The sequence below is a fragment of the Erythranthe guttata genome, chromosome 9, assembly GCF_056151865.1.
Source record: "Erythranthe guttata isolate IM_541 chromosome 9, IM_541, whole genome shotgun sequence".
Lineage (NCBI taxonomy): Eukaryota > Viridiplantae > Streptophyta > Magnoliopsida > Lamiales > Phrymaceae > Erythranthe > Erythranthe guttata.
In genome coordinates, this window is record NC_142541.1 from 12,184,808 (window position 1) to 12,205,617 (window position 20,810).

The 20,810-nt window shown below is 33.4% G+C and overlaps 3 protein-coding genes across 3 annotated transcripts; all 3 read left to right on the top strand.

Moving 5' to 3' along the window:
• Window positions 1-1,099: 1,099 nt before the first annotated feature.
• Window positions 1,100-1,627, top strand: LOC105974017 (uncharacterized). The gene has a single exon (XM_012999056.1). It carries the CDS (start codon window positions 1,100-1,102, stop codon window positions 1,625-1,627), a length of 528 nt encoding a protein of 175 aa, XP_012854510.1.
• Window positions 1,628-7,392: 5,765 nt separating this feature from the next.
• Window positions 7,393-11,975, top strand: LOC105974057 (26S proteasome regulatory subunit Rpn7). Its single transcript, XM_012999100.2, has 8 exons — window positions 7,393-7,702; window positions 7,788-7,902; window positions 9,880-9,970; window positions 10,058-10,203; window positions 10,298-10,517; window positions 11,120-11,228; window positions 11,317-11,485; window positions 11,576-11,975. The coding sequence occupies exons 1-8, from the start codon at window positions 7,567-7,569 to the stop codon at window positions 11,748-11,750; spliced, it is 1,161 nt and encodes a 386-aa protein (XP_012854554.1). The 5' UTR covers window positions 7,393-7,566; the 3' UTR covers window positions 11,751-11,975.
• Window positions 11,976-12,998: 1,023 nt separating this feature from the next.
• On the top strand, window positions 12,999-17,462 carry LOC105974056 (Protein kinase superfamily protein). Its single transcript, XM_012999099.2, has 12 exons — window positions 12,999-13,316; window positions 13,397-13,525; window positions 13,608-13,802; window positions 14,328-14,375; window positions 14,479-14,607; window positions 14,940-15,064; window positions 15,247-15,357; window positions 15,544-15,652; window positions 16,207-16,325; window positions 16,676-16,829; window positions 16,935-17,079; window positions 17,166-17,462. Exons 1-12 carry the CDS (start codon window positions 13,203-13,205, stop codon window positions 17,228-17,230), a joined length of 1,443 nt encoding a protein of 480 aa, XP_012854553.2. The 5' UTR covers window positions 12,999-13,202; the 3' UTR covers window positions 17,231-17,462.
• The last annotated feature ends 3,348 nt before the right edge of the window (window positions 17,463-20,810 follow it).

Below are 20,810 nucleotides of genomic sequence, written 5' to 3' on the forward strand. Positions count from 1 at the left end.
TTGATTAAATTAATTATTATATGTCTATTTAATTTTATAATAATATCAATTTGTGTGTTTCAAAGTTTGTCTATGGCAAAATCAATGGTTTGTACTGTGGATGTAATACTGCACACACACACACGTGATTTTGCACGCACACATGAAAAGTATATTTAAAAAAAAAAAAAAAAATTTACCCTGAGTGGGTTTTATATGTTACGGCATCATGCATGTATTGTGTGCAATTATACGTACATGGATACATTTTTGAAGTACATGAATATATATTGCAAAATTGTGTCTCTGTCATTATTTTATAAATTGTATATGCTGTTGTATAATTGACACGTGATAAGTGTGTGTGGTAATTATATGTCTGTGTGTCTTTTATCACTTAAATTAAAATGACGAGGATATTATTAGTTTTATATTTATGAAATTTACTAATCTTATAGTTGCTAAAGTGATCTAGATTAGTAAAATCTAATAAATATAAGAACTATATGAAAGTTTAATCATTTACATGATATTAAAGATTATAATATTCTCAAATTGCAGTCATAATTAAGAAATTGAGACTAGCTCAAAGGATAGTCGATTTTAATTAATTATGAACTGGGTAGGGTGTCATAATTTATATTACTTAGCAATCAGAATTGTTTACCTAAAGGTAACATGACTAATTGACGAGTGAGATAAATTATGTTAGACCCTACTTAGGTGTTATAAAAGATCATTTACACCAACATAGAGTGAACAATAGGTATACTATATTTCACCCAAAGGAGAACTTGTAGTGATATCGATAGTTCATCTTATTTGACTCAAGGTCTTATGTTAGCATCTTTTTTATCTCTACCTTATTATATTTGCTATATTTATTTCAGTTGCTATTCCTACTTCGTTGTACTCGCATGCTTCTGGTATTAAGACACTCAATGGGTCAAATTTCTCCGAATGGTATGCACAAATTCAATTCACCTTGGGTGTTATGGATTTGGACCTAGCATTGCTTACTGAAAAACCTGGGGAAATAACGGATGCTAACAGTGAGGAAGAAGTTAGCCTAATTGAAGCCTGAACCAAGTCCAATAGGCTTAGTCTTATGCTTATTAGAATGACTGTTGCTAATAACATTAAGACTTCCCTTCCCGAGGTTGACAATGCTATGGAACTGTTAACGGCTATTAAAGAACGCTTTAAATCAGCGGACAAGTCGTTAGCAGGGACACTCATGGCTGAATTGACTACCATGAAATATGGTGGTGATAAGGGAATTCAGGAACACATCCTGAATATGACTGATAAGGCTGCCAAACTTGGAGCTCTTGGCATGAAAGTGGAAGAGTCCTTCCTTGTGCAATTTATCCTTAACTCACTTCCATCAAAGTTCGGCCCATTCAAAATCCACTATAATACTCAAAAAGATAAGTGGAATTTGAATGAGCTGACTAGTATGTGTATTCAAGAGGAAGTGAGATTAAAGCAAGAAGGAAATCACTTTGCATTGGCTGTAACTCATGGAAGTATGAAGAAGAAAGGGAAATTTGTGAAGAGTGGAAAGAAATTTGCACCAAACAAAAGATATGAACCTGATGAAAGTAGTCAGGGTCATGGAAAGGCTTTTGTTCTGTTACTTTTGTAACAAGAAGGGACACGTAAAGAAGGATTGTGAGAAACGAAAGGCTTGGTTCGAAAAAAAGATATTCATCTTTCTTTTGTATGTTATGAATCAAATCTTATTGAAGTTCCTTCTTACACTTGGTGGCTTGATTCTGGTGCTACAACTCATATCACAAATTCATTAGAGGGATTCCTTACAACTCGGAAACCGGAGGAAAGTGAAAAGTACATCTATATGGGGAACCGTCTCAAATCTAAAGTGGCGTTTGTTGGCACTTATCGCCTCATATTAGAGACGGGTCACAAGATGGATCTTGAAAACACTTTTTATGTACCTTCGTTTTCTAGGAATTTGGTTTCTTTGTCAAAACTGGATGTTTGTGGTTATTCAGCTTTAATTGGTTGTGGAAAACTCAGTTTTATGTTTAATTCAATAATAATTGGTTCCGGTATTTTATGTGATAGTTTATATAAAATATCTTTGAATCATGAGTTTGAACAATCATTATTAACCACTCATTCGGAAGTTGGCGTAAAGCGAAGCCTAAATAACGAAAATTCTTCTATCTTGTGGCATAAACGATTGGGGCATATCTCCAAGGAAAGAATCGAAAGATTGGTAAAAACTGGAATTTTGGAAAATCTAGATTTTACTGATTTTCAAGTGTGTGTGGATTGCACTAAGGGTAAGCAAACCAAACACAATAAAAGAGGTGCCTGAAGAAGTAAAGAGCTTCTTGGGTTAATCCATACAGATATCTGCTCACTACCTATTCCATGTTTTAGTGGAGAAAAGTATTTTATCACCTTTATTGATGATCTATCTCGTTATGGTTATCTCTATCTAATTCATGAAAAATCTCAAGCCGTTGACATGCTTGAGGTGTTTGTTACGGAAGTCGAAAGACAATTAGATAGAAAAATTAAAGTTATACAATCAGATCGGGGTGGGGAATACTATGGTAGATATGATGAGTCGGGACAAAATCCTGGCCCATTTGCTAAATTCTTAGAAAAGCGTGGTATTTGTGCTCAATACACAATGCCTGGAACACCACAGCAGAATGGAGTTGCTGAACGTCGTAATCGTACTCTCATGGATATGGTTAGGAGTATGTTAAGTAATTCAACTGTACCCATTTCACTTTGGAATGAAGCCTTGAAAACCGCTATGTATATCTTAAACCGGGTTCCCAGAAAGGCAGTCCCAACAACTCCCTACGAGTTGTGGACTAGTAGAAAACCTAGTTTAAGACATTTACATGTTTGGGGTTGTCCTGCAGAGGCTAGAATATACAATCCAAATGAAAAGAAATTGGATCCTAGAACAATTTCTGGATATTTTATTGGTTATCCACTAAAGTCAAAAGGGTACAGATTTTATTGTCCTAACCATACTACGAGGATAATTGAAACTGGAAACGCCAAATTCTTAGAGAATGGTGAAGTTAGTGGGAGTGTTGAATCAAGAAAGGTAGAACTTGAGGAAATTAGGGTGGATATTTTACCATCTTATTTCCCTCAAGATAAAGTTAATCTTCAACCTATACAGCAGGTTGAAACAAATGATTCGCCACTCCATTCACCACTTCATGAAGATGTTATCATTGGCAATACTGTAGAACCACAACAACCGGTAGTTTTGAGGAAATCTCAAAGGGAAAGAAAATCTGCCATATCCGATGATTATGTGGTGTATCTACAAGAATCTGATTTTGATATTGGTATTCAAAATGATCCAGTTTCATATTCACAAGCCATGAAAAGTAAAGATTCTAGTAAATGGATTGATGCTATGAATGAAGAGTTGAAATCAATGGACTATAATGGTGTCTGGGATCTTGTCGAATTGCCTAATAACAGTAAGAAAGTCGGTTGTAGATGGGTCTTCAAGACCAAACGTGACTCTAAAAGCAATATCGAAAGATTTAAAGCTAGACTAGTGGCCAAAGGTTTCACTAAAAAGGAAGGCATTGATTATAGAGAAACTTTCTCTCCAGTATCTAAGAAAGACTCTCTTAAAATCGTTATGGCTCTTGTAGCTCATTATTATTTGGAGTTGCACCAAATGGACGTGAAAACCGCTTTTCTGAATGGGGATTTAGATGAAGATATCTATATGGACCAGCCTGAAGGATTTGCAAAACAAGGAAAGGAACAATTGGCTTGTAAATTAAAGAAATCCATATATGGACTTAAACAAGCTTCTAGACAATGGTATATAAAATTCAATGATACCATTGCTTCATTTGGATTTAAGGAAAACACTGTTGGCCAGTGTATATATCTAAAGGTCAGTGGGAGCAAGTTTATCTTTTTAGTCTTGTATGTGGATGATATTTTACTAGCAAGTAGTGATCTTGGTTTACTTCATGAAACCAAGAATTATCTTTCCAAGAATTTTAAGATGGTTGATATGGGTGAGGCAAATTATGTCATTGGGATAGAGATCTTTAGAGATCGATCTCGAGGATTGTTAGGCTTGTCTCAGAAAGGATATATCAATCAAGTTCTTGAAAGATTTAATATGCAGTTTTGTTCAGCCATTAATGCTCCTATCACGAAAGGTGATAAATTAAATGAAAAGCAATGTCCAAAGAATGATTTGGAAAATGAGAAAATGAAATTGATTCCATATGCATCAGCAGTTGGAAGTCTGATGTATGCACAGACTTGTACTAGACCAGATATTAGTTATGCAGTGGGAGTACTTGGTAGATATCAAAGTAATTCGGGAATAGATCATTGGAAAACACCAAAGAAGGTTATGAGGTATCTTCAAGGAACAAAGGATTACATGCTTACTTATAGGAGATCGGACCAATTAGAGGTTATTGGTTATTCAGACTCCGATTTTGCTGGTTGTGTAGATAGTAGAAAGTCCACATCGGGCTTTGTATTTCTACTAGCTGGTGGAGCAATCTCTTGGAAGAGCATAAAGCAAAGTATTATTGCTTCTTCCACAGTGGAGGCTGAGTTTGTAGCATGTTTTGAGGCCTCGAGTCATGCACTATGGTTGCGAAATTTTATCTTAGGGCTTAAGGCTGTTGACTCAATTGCAAGCCTTTGAAGATATATTGTGATAACACCGCAGCCGTTTTCTTCTCTAAGAATGGAAAGTATTCAAGTGGATCCAAGCACATGGATCTTAAGTACTTGGTTGTTAAAGAAAGAGTCCAGAAACAACAAGTGTCAATAGAAAAATTAAGTACAACTCTTATGGTTGCTGATCCATTAACCAAGGGATTGCCTATAAAGACATATGAGGAACATGTTATTAGAATGGGTCTTTTGAGCAATCCATGATTTGATGAGTTAGGATTATGTAATTGACACTTAATTTATTTAATGAAATGTTTCTGTTTTCCTGTTTCCAATTATGTGTGCACATATTATATTTGGAATTAATTTAACATGATTTGTCCTAACAAGACAAAATTAAAGGGGCTATTATGGATTAGAATAGTAAGGGTTATTAATGGCGTGATACATAGAAGGGAGTATGATAAATGAATCATATAACCGCTATGATTCACATTAATAACTCAAACTAGTTCTAGTATTAAAGTACTCTATTTACCTATTATGGTAATCACCTTAATTTTCTTTTAAAATCGTGATCACGTGTCAAATGTTTTGTATGAAGAACCCACCGAGTCAAATATTTTTTAAACTTATTTTTACTTAATCGATTCAGTGGACCAAGTGGGAGAATGTTAGTTTTACGTTTTATTTTTTTAACGTCGTTTTATTTTGGTCCACTAATCTTTAATGTAATTAATTAAATTGTGGGTAATTCAAATTATGGTATTAAGGTGATTTATGGTATTTACTTTGTAACGTAATAAGACAATAAAAGACCATGATGGGTGGGATTTGTCTTCTGCTGTTACAAAGAATCGTGGCCCTCTTCTCTTGTCTATAAAAGCATCCACAACTCTTCTCCTCAACCATCAGACGCAATTTGAGAATTCCATCAATTACAGAAATATTTAGTGAGTTGTGATATTAGAGAGATAGAGAGAAGAAGGTGTGCTACGAATAAAGTTCTCAAGGAGATTCGAAGGAGGCCTGGCTAGGCTCGGCTTGTAGATTGCTATCATCCTTGTTCATCGTCTCTATCGGAATCCATGGCGAACGGTATGTCGATAATCTCTATTACGTGATTATATTCTTAAGATGAATTTGATTTCAAGATTATGTGATTAAGGTTTTCCGCATAAAATTAAATAAAAGTCTTCCAAACCATTTATATGATCTCGTAACGCCCATTTTACATCTACTCGTAGACAATATATTGATGTTCGTCATCGCAATATCTAATCAAGGGAACCAAATTTATGTGATGGATTCTCGACAGGAATGCAACATGTAAGTGCCGGTAACCTAGTTCATGTTATCAAATAAAATATAGAGTAAAAAGCAGTTTGCCCCCTAAACTAAGGGTCGATTTGTACTTTACCCCTCAAACAAAAAAAAAATTGCACGTTTTTACCTGAACTCGTTAATTAGTTGCACGGTGCCCCCTAAACTCATTTTTTCGGCAATTTTAACCGGAATGTGAAAACATGTGATTTGCACGTGAGATTTTTAGGGGTAAATTCGTCCCTTCACTTGCTAGTATGTGAAATTAATATCTTTTTATAATCCCATAAAATTAATATCTTTTTATAATGGAAAATTCAAAAACTTTTGGAAGTAGAAAACAGGGCAATATGAACTGTTTCATTGAAACTCTTTTTTGGTGGTAATTATTTATTTATTTAAAGAATTAAATGAGATTTAATTAACATCAAACATGTCTTGATTTTCTCCTACACCTACTGATTTTATTCTCTTTTTTACATGTTATTTTGTATCATACCTTAATTATTTCTTTCATTTTTTAGAGTCATCACTCAAAATCTTATTTTCAATGACTTTATAAATACATTATTTTTTAAACTAATATGCCTATGCCTTCCAATTGTTATCTCGTAGTTAACTGGGGTACATGAATGGTTCGATTAACAAAATTAGGCATGTGGTAATCCAACATTTGCACGTAAGTACCCTAATTTTCTTGAACCTCCAACCTAATTTTTAGCGGACAACTTACGAAAAAATAAAAAATTACACCGGATTATTTAAATAAAAACTATATTTTCTTACAAAATAAAATAAAATAAGCTTTTATCACTAAATTATTCGATTGATGGATCTTTTATTGTAACTGGTTAAAATTATTAGGTAAAAATATTTGGAAGAAAATATGATTTTTAGATAACTTGATAACGAAACAGCTGAATGATTTTTTTTTTCGTAACATATTTTATTTTGATAAAAAATATAATTATTTTTAAATATGTTGATGAAATGTATTTTTATTTTTGCACTTTATGGTTTCAAAATGATTGATGAATAAAAAAAAAATTGACATTTGACATTCTAAAAGAATATCACTAAAAATATTCAATTAATTTTTTTAGCTTTAAAAATTTATTTGGGATGGATTATGCATGATTTAATTTGTTTCAAGGGTGCAAAGTGCTATTAATTTGTTTTGAGGATGCAAAGTGCTATTAATTTATTTCGAGGGTGCAAAATGCCAAAATGGTATATTTCAAGGGTGCAAAGTGGGATTAAACCAACCCTAAGATTATGATAACTCTACTTCATATGTAGGTCCCATAATTACTCCCAAATCGATTTTAAAAATCAAATAAATATTAATAAATAACATAAAAAGATAATTCATAAATTTATAATCCATATAAAAATGGGCTTTAAAAACAAAAATGTTAATATTAAAAAAAGCCCATCATAACAACATTCGGCCCAATCACCATTTTCGACTGCTGAAATACCTTTTTCATCTCGGTTTCTCCCTCCTCAAGAAAACCCCTCTTTTGATCTGAAAAAATTCTCCACAGTAGTAGAAAGATAAAAAGAGAAGGAAAGAAGGAAGCAAAAGATTCATCAATGGAAGGTGAAGAAGGAGTGCAGCAACCGCAGCTCGTGTTAGCCAACAAGCTATTCCTCCTCACTCAAAACGACGTCGATGACATCGAAAAGGTCCGCCTCCGCGACGAGGTTTTCAACTTCATCATCACTAACGGTACTCAATCTCTCTCCAATTTCACTCTTATGGTTCGAATCTTCGTTTGTTAGTGTTAATTTGTGGTTTAATTTTTGTTTGGTAGATATGGCTCCGTTGTACGAAACCTTAGTTGCGAGTAAAGTTTTGAATTTGGATCAGACGGCGCTCGACGCGATGCGTGCGAAGAATGACGACGAGTTGAAGAAGCTCGAAGAGAAGTGAGTTTTCCCACCACACTCGAATTGTCGATTTAGTATTTACTGTGAATTGCATTTTGAGATTTAATGTGATTTTTTTGTTTTTTTAACTGAGGAAATTATTAGCTTCTCGATTATTAGCTAAGCTTCTTTTGCTAGTAATCGAGAATGGGCTTTTATTTATTTATTTGTTGCCCGAGAGTGAGTGCTCTTCTGTGTGTAACCTAATAATTACATAGAGTTGTGTGGCCGTGTTGATTTTTGCTTTGTACGATAGCAGATATAAATCTTGATGTGAAACGGCTGATACACGGAGGTTTGATTCCTTCTGAAAGAGTAGCGAGAATGCTCATTCACCGATTCTTTTATATGGCTTGACTACGATAGATTTGTATAGTCATTATATATATTAGTGTTTTGAACTAAGCTCGTGTAATTGGGATTAGTTGAGTAGGAGTTCTTGAACTTCTTGATAGATATTGCTGACTGTTTTATAATAAGAACATGGAATAAATCTTTAGATCGTTACAAGTCTTGGTACAAAGCATCCGGAATATTAGTCTAATGTAAGCATGTGAAACGCAAGTTTTTTTCAGGAAGAGCAAAGTTTTACCTGTTTAGTTGTTGAATTTGAGGAAATGTGAAGTTCGATATAATTTAGTGTTCGTCAAAAGGGTCGGATGTTCGAGGGTTGGCAGTTTGTTGGAGTGGGCTAAGTACCTTAAAGAGGGCTGAGAGAGAGAGGAAACGGTAATTGGTACTATTACTGTCTTGGGGTTTGGGCATCTTTGTGAAAGTTAGATAGAAAATCAATGGCAGGGATATTGAAGGTTAAGTTTACACTACAAAATCGAAGGTTTTTTTTATTATGGTTGCCAAATCTTTAATCAATTTTGTAGGTTGAAAGTTACCCTTGTGGCTACTTAGTATATGAGTGCTTGTTAAAGTGGGTGCTGATAAGGATTTACTCAGATCAATTCGAGTTAATGGGATTGTTTTGTTACATTACACGCATTATTTCGTTACATTATACATGCAAGATACAGTGATATAAATGCATGAGATGTTTTCATAATATTTTTACACTATACTACGGTACTGTTTGGTAGCCCCTAAGAACTGCAGATATTTGCAGGTGGAGATCACTGGTTTATAAATAAGACCATAGAACTACTATTTCTATATTTCAAGAACTCTCTCTTTTTAATGTGGTTGTGTAGAATGATTCGTTTTTCATGATTATTAACGCTTATTGATGTGTGTGTGTGTGTGTGTGTATAAACCAATAAGTGTCTGATTACGTTCCAACATATGGTCTTTGGATTATTTGGACGAGTTATTTCCTTTTTATGCAGTCCTCTACCAGTCACTGAGTTATTATTTATATCATTCTTTGTGGTCTTTTAATAGTGAGAAGAGAAATATAGTTTGTACTCGTAATTTTACGCCGTAGCGAATCTTGTTTTGTCCTATTCTGTGAAACTACGTGGGATTATAGTTTTATATTTGTGATATAACTAACCTAAGTCACATGAATTGTTACATATCGTTGGAATTCACTGGTTAAGAACTGATTTGCGGCATTTATATGTATCTTTCTCTTTACTACAATAGAAATGCTAATGAAAATGTACAGTCTGTAGATCTTTATTTGTTACACTCGATTTAAACATATTAGATATTTTCCAAGAACAAGATCCTTTTTACATGCGTAATCTAGTTTGTGATACAACTCACATTCCACGATAATCATATTTGATTTTCCAACAAGTTATGTTTTTCAGTTTTCCTGGGGAATTTAGTTTGTTATAGAACTCACATTTTGCATCTGCAGTCGAAAAACTTAATTCCTTTTTTGGCTTCTGCTTACCTCATACTACTAATCTTTTAAATATATCGATGAGTGGAGAAATAGATAAAGTTAACACTTCGTAATATAGAGCACACAGAGTGAGCAATTGCTTTCATACTTACATCTCTGTATCTGTATTCGACTAGGATTGCTGATGCCGAAGAAAACTTGGGTGAAAGTGAAGTTAGGGAAGCTCACTTGGCTAAATCCTTATTTTACGTTCGAATTGGTGACAAGGTACACGTGCCACTTTGAATGTCCCATTTCTTTTTTCTTACATTTATTTATTTTATTGAATTTCCTTTGACATTGTTTAAATTTCAGGAGAAGGCACTGGAACAGCTCAAGGTAACAGAGAGCAAAACTGTCGCAGTCGGACAAAAGATGGATTTGGTGTTCTACACTCTCTTGATAGGTTTCTTCCACTTGGACTTTGACCTTATCGACAAAAGCATTGACAAAGCAAAGAAGTAAGGGTCTACTTATTTGTCACTATTAGATAAAAAAAATAAAAAAATCCTAGCCCCTTGTTCTATTTTGTATTTTTAACTTCCAACATTACAGATTGTTCGAAGAGGGTGGTGACTGGGAGAGGAAGAACCGTCTGAAGGTGTACGAGGGCTTATATTGCATGTCTACACGTAACTTCAAGAAAGCAGCTGATCTCTTTCTTGATTCTATTTCCACTTTCACAACATACGAGCTCTTCCCCTACGACACCTTTATCTTTTACACTGTCGTTACGAGCATCATATCCTTGGATAGAGTGTCACTCAAACAAAAGGTATGTTGTATTGTAGGTAGTTATAATCTGGATTTAAACGATTTTACACCCTTACAAATAGTAAAATCATAGTGAAATCGCAATTCCCTTATAATCGGTTGAAATTGGGAGTAAAATCTTTAAAATCGCGATTTTTTGCGATTCTTAGGATTTCAATTTTAGTCAAAATTTGGTCTGAAATTTCAAACTTCGACCCGAATCTCTGACTTTATAGCTAAAATTTAGTATTGCCATTACCCAAAAGTTGCTAAAACATGTTTTGTTAATGTTGGGTTATTTATTTTTGTTAGGACATATTATTATGCATGTTATGACTTGTTTTACTTGTGTTAGGAGATGTTTTCTAAGTACTATAAAATATATATAATGGTAAATGGTTTGCTTTTAGTTTTACAATCTATGTAAAATCGAATGAATTTACAATCTGATTTTACGTTCCCAATTTTTCTACCCGTCTCTGGTTCAACTTAAAATCCCAATTTTGACTACCTTGGCACTTCTATTATCTTCTAAAACCAAAAAACTAGATTGCTAATTCTATCATTTCTTTTACTCTTCCAAAGCGAATTATGCAATATTTCGGTTGTTTTGATATGTGACAGGTGGTGGATGCCCCAGAGATATTGACTGTCATTGGCAAAATCCCCTACTTATCAGACTTCATGAACTCCCTATACGATTGCCAGTACAAGTCGTTTTTTACCGCTTTTGGTAATAATCAAAGCTCTCGAACCGCCAATTGCATATATATTTTTTTTATTCTAAAAAATATTGCATTACCTAATTTTGGTATTTACAGCTGGCTTGACTGAGCACATTAAGCTGGACCGCTATTTGCACCCACACTTCCGCTACTACATGAGGGAGATTAGAACTGTCGTTTATGCCCAGTTCTTGGAATCCTACAAGAGCGTTACCATTGAAGCTATGGCTAAAGCTTTTGGCGTGACAGTCGATTTCATTGATCTGTAAGTAGTGAAACTCGATACTTTCGGTGAAACCATCCATTTTTTTTTTTCAGTTAATCCCAATTTCGAAAGTGTTTACTTTATTTGTAGGGAGCTTTCTCGTTTTATCGCAGCGGGGAAGTTGCATTGCAAGATAGACAAAGTTGCAGGGGTATTAGAAACAAACCGACCTGATGCAAAGAACGCCCTTTACCAGTCAACCATCAAGCAAGGTGATTTCTTGTTGAACCGCATTCAGAAGCTGTCTCGTGTTATTGATCTTTGAATTAGGTCAATGATATTTTGTTCTTAAAAAACGAGAACGGCGTTAAAAGAAGCTATGGACTGATTTGCTCATGTGTTGCTCTTTAAGTGCATGTATTTTCTTGTACCCGACTTTGAATTTTTTCTTTAAAGAAATTCCGATTTGCTTGGACACAGAAATTTCATTTTACGACAATGAGTGTAGGCTGAAGTTATTTTATTGGTATTCGTAATATCTTCTGATGTATCTTTTTCGGCTTAATTTTTTTCTCCAAATTTGGCTGTTTTATCGCAGTTAGATACGTATCTTAAATAGCTTTGATGTTCTGAAGATGATATTAGATGCTTACTCGAACTAGGAACGATTGGTGGCGAACCTAATAATTCTTTACAATGTTTTGAAAACGGATTGGACATAGCTAACTGGATCGTGTTTGGACCATTATACGCAGAATAGCTTATTCGTCTCTAATATCAACCTTTCATATGAGTTGAGTCATAAAACTACAATTACTAATACGAAAAAAACCCATAAAATAATAAACAGGTATTTAAATTAGATATTCACAACTCCTTGTCATTTAAATGAAGTCTTATCCAAAGGCTCGTCCACCGGTCAAAAACTCGATTTTTACGGTTCAACTGGTCAAAAACCTCGATTTCTTTTCATGAAAACCCAAAAAACACCCTCTGTAAAAAGTATTTCTGAATCGCAGTACCTAAAAATTGAGACTTGCGCATAGGGGTGTGCAAACGGGTTCAGACTTCAGATAGAACCTGATCGAGTCAAGTATTTTATGGAACTTTCGGGTTGCCCGAATTCGATCTACAAAATGTCGCTATTTCTAATATATTAAGTATATATATTTTTTAAAAATGAAAAACCCGAAACTCACCTGGCCGTTACCCGATGAATTGCGGGTACCCGACTTTTCAGGGTCGGTATATACGGTTACCCAACACCAAAAACTCGAAATTCGACTACCCGACCGATGCCCACCCCCTACTTGAACATAAAAATAAAAATATTTTTTTACAAAAAAAAAAATGAAAATAAAAAATCCTAACATGAGCAAAGCAGTGTCCAAAATACCCGTTAAATTCATGTGCGCAATTTGGATTGTAGTATACACGATTCTCAAACCACAATTCTGTCAGAAAGAGACACACAACTAATCTCAGATATACATACACATTTGTGCGTATATATATATATATATATATATATATATATATATATATATATATATATATATATATATATATATATATAATTGTACGTATATACAAAATTCTAAACCCGTGTGAGATTTTCCTCCTCCCCCACAGCCACACCATCTCAGCAAATTAGTGATGATACAACCAACCCCACAAAAAACCAGTTCACCACACACATTCTAACACAAATAAAAATTAAATCTTTCATTTTTAATTTTTAAGGGGGGAAAAAACGAATTGGGAAAACCCCAGCACCATGGTTCGTCTTGATTTGAAGGAATTTCAAGAAAACGTGTCGACTCAGTTCAGACCATGGAAACGTTCATTCCAATTCTGGGTTCGAGCTGTCGATATCTACACCGGCTACAAGGTAATTTCATTTCTGTGTGTGTGTGTGTTTTTTTTTGGGGGTCTAAAATGTAATTATTTTGCGATTGATGATGTTTACAGGTGGTTCAAGTGAGAGCGAATTTCGAGAAAAATGCGGCGAAGAGGGATGCAATGTGGGAGAACCATCACCAACTTGCCGCCGATAAGATATACAACATGTGCACTCACCTCGGCGGCTTTTTTCTCAAGGTATTGTTATAAACTCATTTTTCTTTCTTTGCTATCTTGCGCCGGTTCTTGATTTTTCTATCTTGCGCCGCTGATTTCTTAGGTTGCACAAATAATTGGGAAGCCGGACTTGGCACCGGCTGCTTGGGTGAAGAGGCTGGTCACACTGTGTGATCAGGCACCTGCTACACCTTATAGTGTGGTCAAAGTTGTTTTAGAGAAGGAATTGGGTCGAAGTATTGACGAACTGTTCGAACGATTCGATGCCGATCCTCTTGGTTCGGCTTCGATTGCGCAGGTACTTTCTTCATATGCACATTGCTTTGTTCGAAAAAAGAAATGATGATCGAAAGATTCTACCTTTTTTTTTACCCTCGTACGTTGTGTATATGTTGTACATTGTTTCGGTAAAAGGGTTGTCTTGTTTTCGATGTTACGTATTTGGTGAACGTGAAAAAAAAAATTGCTTCTTTAGGGAAATGATTACAAAGAATTCGTTTTTAGTTTCCTTCTTCAAGAATTTGCTTGCAAGGCTTAGTTCTTGTTACAGTTAAACCTCTATAAATTAATATAGTTGGGACCAGGGAAATTCTATTAATTTAGCGAATTATTAAATTATCGAGTTAATAAGTTAACACGTTTTCACTGAGTCGGGACCAAGAGAAACTATTATTTAATCGAGGTTATTATTGAGGTTCTACTGTATAATTGTAGTGTCTGCCTATATTTGAGGTAGTGCTAGTTCCGTAATTTGTAGTGTTAAATTGTGTAGAAGGAGGAATTGTTGAACTTTGGATTTAAATAACGCTTGAATTTATTTCAGGTTCACCGAGCACGACTCAAAGGCGACAAAATTGATGTTGTTGTGAAGGTAAGAGAAATTTTTACAGTGTCGGCTTGTGTTCCTTACATGGTATAAAAGGTTTAATTTTTTTTTATTTTTTATTTTTTTTATTTTTTTTATCGTTTCGTAGGTTCAGCATCCCAATGTTCAAGATTTGATGATGACTGATATCCGCAACTTGCAAGCTTTTGCCTTGTACATGCAGAAGACCGACATAAAATTCGATCTGTTTTCTGTAACCAAGGAAATGGAGAAGCAGGTAAATTTCGGTCTCGACTCAGTCTTATGCTATTATTTCAAATTGAGTTCGAGTCTTGTCTTCAAGTTTTTTCGTGTTTTCAGTTCGAACCACAAGGGACAAATAATCAAATCGTACAATGGGTTTTCCGATATCGAGTTTTCCCCTTTTCCATTTGCCTTTCGTTTTTATAAATTTGTTTATCTGCTTTCCGCGTACGTTTTTATGGTCATTACCAGATTTTTAAAATCAAACCCCCTTCTGATTTTGTTGTTTATCTTATGTTTATGTTTCCGAATGTTTTTTTACCACTGCATTGTTGGGTGATATTCGTTTTAATTTTTTTTCCTAAGATTGGATATGAATTCGATTTTTTGAGGGAAGCCGATGCTATGGAGAAAATCCGTCGTTTCCTCTATGCAAATAATAAAAAGTCCCCAGTCCAAGTGCCACGAGTGATCCGTAATATATTAACAAGGTATTATGGTTTTTTATTTTCGAATTTCACAGAGCAGCAGCACACAATTCAAGACTCGTTCATTTGAATTTTTTTTTTAATTTAGATTCTAGATTAATGCTCGTCCCTAGAAACGAACCCGATAAAGTTCATTTTTAGTGGATAATTTTCTAATGTTGGGGATTATTGAATTCGAATTGTAGGAGGGTTCTAGTGATGGAATATATAGACGGAATCCCGATTTTGAAGCTCGAAGAGGAGATAGCAAAACGAGGCATAAACCCTGCCGGTAAGGTAGCAGCGGCAGCAAAGCAGTAAGCACTTTTATCGAGGGACCGACCCTCTTTCTCGTGCGTTTCCGTTTCATTTATGAATTTGAAAATCCCCGTAAACGTCAATTTTTAATTGTTCCTCCCGTAATTTTTGTGCCTCGGTTGAGTTTGTTGTTGTGAATGTCAAAATTTATTTTCTCGATTTATTTATTTATTTTTGAAATGCAGGAACATCCTAAAAAGTTTGACGCTTGCTTACGGACAAATGATACTGAAGAGTGGCTTCTTTCACGCGGATCCTCATCCCGGAAATATTTTGATTTGTCGAGGTTCTGAGGTAATTGGAACATTATTTCCGATTTCCACCAATTCCGATCCGAAATTTTCCGATTCTGGAACAATATTTTGCATTCCGAATTCCAAAAATTCCGATTTCGATTTTTTCCCCTTTTTTTGTAATGGAATTGGAATATATAGATAATCCGATTTCCGACCTGATTTTAATTTCCGCAAGTTCCATTTTTTTCCGAAAATTACACTTTCAATACCAATACTATAGTGCATTTTATATTTTAGGTGACTAAAGAATTGGAATTTTCCGAATTCCGCCTATTCTGATCCGAAAATTTCTGATTTTGGGACGAGTTTTTTCAATCAAATTTCCGAAATTCCGATTTTCGATTTTTTTTAAACGGATCTTGAATTAATTTTTCACTTCTGAAAAAAAATCAGAATTTTTCCGAAAATGCTAATCCCGGTCCAATCCGTCTGATTTCCGAAACAATGGCTTGTTTTATTTTCTTGATTGTGCTGACAAAGGTATGTAAATCACCATTTATATATCTATTAATTTTCTTAATAACGATTCTCTATTTCGTTTTCACTAATTAGGTTGCATTGCTCGATTACGGGCAAGTGAAGGATCTTCCGGAGAAATTGAGGCTGGGATATGCTAATCTCGTGCTTGCTATTGCCGATAACGATCCTATTAAGGCATTAGAAAGCTACAGGTGCGCTAATCGTACCTATATAATATATCAATTGCGACATGTCGAAATTAATTTCAATGATTTATTCGAAATGAATTACGACTATTATTGATTTCTCCATTCTTGTTTCGGAAATTCAACGTCGTACGAGATATTTGAACATGCTGTATAAATAAATCTGATTAAATGATGAAATAATTCGTTCAATTCTACTTACGAGTCGTGGCTTTCTTTTGCTGGCTGCTTAAATTTAACATTTTGTGGGTGTAAGAAAATCGAGTTGAAACTTTAGGACATAATTATTATTATTTTTTTTATTGTTGTATTTGTTTGATATATTGAAGATATAAATATATTTTTTTCGATTTTAGGGAGCTTGGTATAAACACAATAACGAAATGTAAAGACGAGCAGAAGGAGTTGCTTAGATTAGCCCAAACAATGTTCGACACAAAGCTACCGCCCGGTGTTACAATGTTGCAACCTTTCTCAGAAGAATCTTCTATTAAAAAAATCGCTGTTCAGGTAATATTAGAATATAGATTATCACTAAATTAAATTATTGCGTTATTAAATTAGTCGTAATTCCACCCTAAATTTTATATTTGGTACTATTCTATGGTGATTTAGGCTTTTCCCGAAGAATTATTCTCTGTTCTTCGTACGGTGCATTTACTGAGAGGGCTTAGTGTTGGGCTTGGGATTAACTATTCTTGTGCTGAGCAGTGGAGACCTATTGCTGAAGAAGCTTTATTTCTTGCTGGGAGGCTAACCGGTGAGGGTTTTTTTTTTTTTTTTTTCATTTTAATTATCAATTTTAATGAATTGATTAATAATTTATTTATTTTTTAATTGTATCAGATAAAGATATAAAAAGAAGTTCGCGATCACGACGTGGTATTTTGAAAAGAATATTCGGGAGTTAAGAGGTAAACGGTAACTAACGATAAAGTCGATAGGGTTGCTGTCAATTGATCTGTGAGCTGAGGTTCTGGAATTATTATATGCTCGCAATTTATATGTATTCTATTCGATTATTAAATTTAGTGTCAGTATATGTATACTTTTAGTCACGGTCACGTTCGTTTATTTACTATGGGACTAATTTTGGTACTCGAAAATTTTCAAGATTCTTAATAATAAAATTCTTTTTGTCCTTGTCCCTTCTCTTCTATGATTGTAATATTTGATAAGTTTATAATTTACCTTGAGGTAAGTATTATATGGTCAATTTTACATCTGAAATGCTAAATTTCGTCTTGGTTTTAGTAATACTAGGGGTGAAATTCGGACGGAATTGATCGAAAATGGTTTTTTCAAATTTTTTTCGGCAGTTCAAAATAGTTTCCAATTTTCGTTCCAATAAAACCAGAACTCAAAAATTCATTTCAATTTTGGAATGCGGTCTTGGAAAAATTCAGAAGTTGCATTAATTCATAATATTTGTTCCAAATTAAAAAAATAATAGGAATTTTTAGAATTTCTTTTTGTAATTTTTTATTATTTTCCAGCAAAATAAAGAAATTCAAAACAAAAGGTCGACAAAATGCAATGTAAACAAGAACAACATAAATAGTTCAACAAATTAAAGCTAACTTAGTTCTTGCAATGTTCTTGTGACATAAGAAATATAAATTATCATAATTGGATATTTATATTTTTCATATAATATATATCATAAATTATATTATAGAAATATGAAATATAACATAAAATTTTATATAATTTTGTATACAATTCCAGTTCCGTTCAAAAAATAACTGGAAATATCAAAAAATTGGAATTTCAAAAATCGGAATTAACAAAGGGTTCCAACTTCGGATATTTTAGGATTGAAATCGGCAGAATGCGAATATTCCATTCCAATTTCCACCCCTAACTAATACCGTTTGAAAAACCATTATTTTTCTATTTCTAACTCCATTCCCCTCTACACCAAATTCTTGAAACCCTTTCCTAAACCCCTAAATTCACTCTCAGAAACTCAATTCAAGAGCCCTAATAATAATTTATTGAGGTTCTATTTTTGTTTGTTAATGGAGAGATATATATTAAAATGGAGAGATATATATTTTAACTTTTTATTTTTATTTGTTATTGGATGCATGGTTTCACAAATATTTTATTTTACCGAAATGTTTTCACATTTTTCTTCTTTCAAATTGTTGTAGTATATTGATTTCATGACTATTTTCATTATAATTATCCTCCTTTGCTATTAAAATAATTGTAGTATATTGATTTGAGGGTAAACAACATAAAACTTCCCTGTGTTATGGAAAATCTGCACCAAATCCCCTTGTGTTTTATTTTACTTTGCACGAAATTCCTTTTTCCGTTAAAATTTAATACCGATAGCTATAAAGGGGGTTTTATGCAAGTTTTTTTGTAACATAGGAGGATTTGGTGCATGATTTTGCAAAACAAGGGGGTCTACGCAAATTAATTTATTCATTTAAAATTCAAATTATTTTCATAAATTAAGTCGAATATATCTATTAATTTAAAATATGAGATTAAGAAAATAATACTTGAGATGGAAGTTGAAACAAATTCTCAAATTATTTAAGTTCTTTTCATATATAATTAATCAAAAATAAATTATAAACATATATAACAATTCTAATAAAATAATTATATAATTTAAAAATTCAAAATCATACATTAATAAATTATATCATATAAAAATTGATTTTTTTTGAAAAACATTCCCCACACCTATTAAAATTTTATTTTTCATATTGTAACTGAATAAATTAATTTTTGCATAAAATCCCCTTGTATTGTAGAAAATATGCACCAAATCCCCCTATATTACAAAAAACTTGCATAAAACCCCGTCTATAGTTAACGACATTAACTTTTAACGGAAAAGAGGATTTCGTGCAAAGTAAAATAAAACACAAAGGGGTTTTATGCAAGAAAAAAAAACACAAGGGGATTTGGCGCATATTTTTCTTAAGGCATGGAGGTTTTATATTGTTTACCCATTGATTTCATGGATCCATTTGATTTTTTGTTTTTTTATTCATATATATTAGACTTATTGTCTAAATGGTTACACTCAATTTGAAGATTTGAGTCAACGGATGTTTCCTATTTATAGTACATTAGTTTATGATTACTTTTTTTTTTTTTTTTTTTGATGAATCATTAGTTTATGATTACGTGCTATGACAATCTAGATTATATATATATATATATATACGCGTGAGACTCAAATTGAGTAGCAACATCACAAAGAAATGATATCATATTGTAATGTGATTACAAGAGTTATACTCTATACACAAGTGAGGAAATATGTTGGTTTGAATGAGTAAACCCCAGAAGTGGGTGAATAACGTAATATTTCAGAAGTGTGTGATCCGTTTAACTAAAGTCTATTAGCTCTAGTAACATACATATCTATTCCTATAATTTGAGAATATTTTTGCAGTTTTGGTGACATAAATGAGAAATGGTAGCTACTCATATCACTTTCGATGATAATACCGAAACATTCATTGTCAACAAGAAAAATGATTGACAAAAGATGATAAAAATAAAATTCCGATTAAACTTACTCTCTAGATGAAAAGAGAGGCATTTGATATCAATAGTTCTCAAATTCTTTTGTTGTATCAATAAAGTTATTTAGAGAATTATAATTTATATTGAAATGCATATTCATGTATTTAAGTGAATTTGTTATTCTGAGTTTGAAAATAAAATGAACATGTAGTCCTTTAATACTCCCTATTATGAAACGTAAACAATGTGCATTTATGTCCTGGTTGGAATATTGAGTTAAGGAACAAATGAGTTTAATCACATGAGTTATGATAAACTTTATTGGTACACGATATTGGGCCCATCGGGCGGGAATGACCCTGATCAACTAGTCCTCACTCGCAGTTATACTCGCAACTGGTGGTGAGTAACTGCGAGTTCGTCCTTCGAGCGAGACAAGCAGTACTCCATTCCACAATTCGCTCTATTGATATATTTATTGCTCTTGTTTTATACAATGTGCTTTCGCTTCATATTCTTCAGCAGAGTAAATGTATATAATAATTTTGAGTTAATTAATTGTTTAATTTAATTTTTTTTTTTTTAAAGTTGTAGTGCCGCATGTGCTGTCAACTTGACATTAATGTAGCACAAGCGGGTCTTTTCGAATCTCCTCCCTCTCTTCTATAAAAGGGAGAACCCTCTCTCTTCTCCTCCTTTAGCCACTCCCCTTTCTTCTGGCCACTTTTCTTCTTTCTTTTTCTTCTCCGGCGAAATTAGTTTTCTCCTCCTCCAGCTCTTTCTCCTTGCCTAGGTAACCCCTTTTCTCTTTTGCTTGTGTGGCTCTCTATTTCTCCAAATTAACGCTTTGGAGTTTTTGTAGTCGTTTTGTTAAATTTTATAGTCGTTTTCACAGTCCTTTACAACCATAATATATATATAGAGATCCAAATCGTCGAACTTTTAGTGGATAAAAGCTGGACATTGAATATATATGTGTTTCAAGCCCATATT

Coding starts and splice junctions, on each gene's coding strand:
- LOC105974017 (XM_012999056.1), top strand. CDS start 1,100: ATGACTGTTGCTAATAACATTAAGACTTCCCTTCCCGAGGTTGACAAT.
- LOC105974057 (XM_012999100.2), top strand. CDS start 7,567: ATGGAAGGTGAAGAAGGAGTGCAGCAACCGCAGCTCGTGTTAGCCAAC. Junction 7,903..9,879: donor TTGAAGAAGCTCGAAGAGAA/GTGAGTTTTCCC, acceptor GTATTCGACTAG/GATTGCTGATGCCGAAGAAA. Junction 11,486..11,575: donor ACAGTCGATTTCATTGATCT/GTAAGTAGTGAA, acceptor CTTTATTTGTAG/GGAGCTTTCTCGTTTTATCG.
- LOC105974056 (XM_012999099.2), top strand. CDS start 13,203: ATGGTTCGTCTTGATTTGAAGGAATTTCAAGAAAACGTGTCGACTCAG. Junction 13,803..14,327: donor GTTCGGCTTCGATTGCGCAG/GTACTTTCTTCA, acceptor AATTTATTTCAG/GTTCACCGAGCACGACTCAA. Junction 17,080..17,165: donor TCTTGCTGGGAGGCTAACCG/GTGAGGGTTTTT, acceptor TAATTGTATCAG/ATAAAGATATAAAAAGAAGT.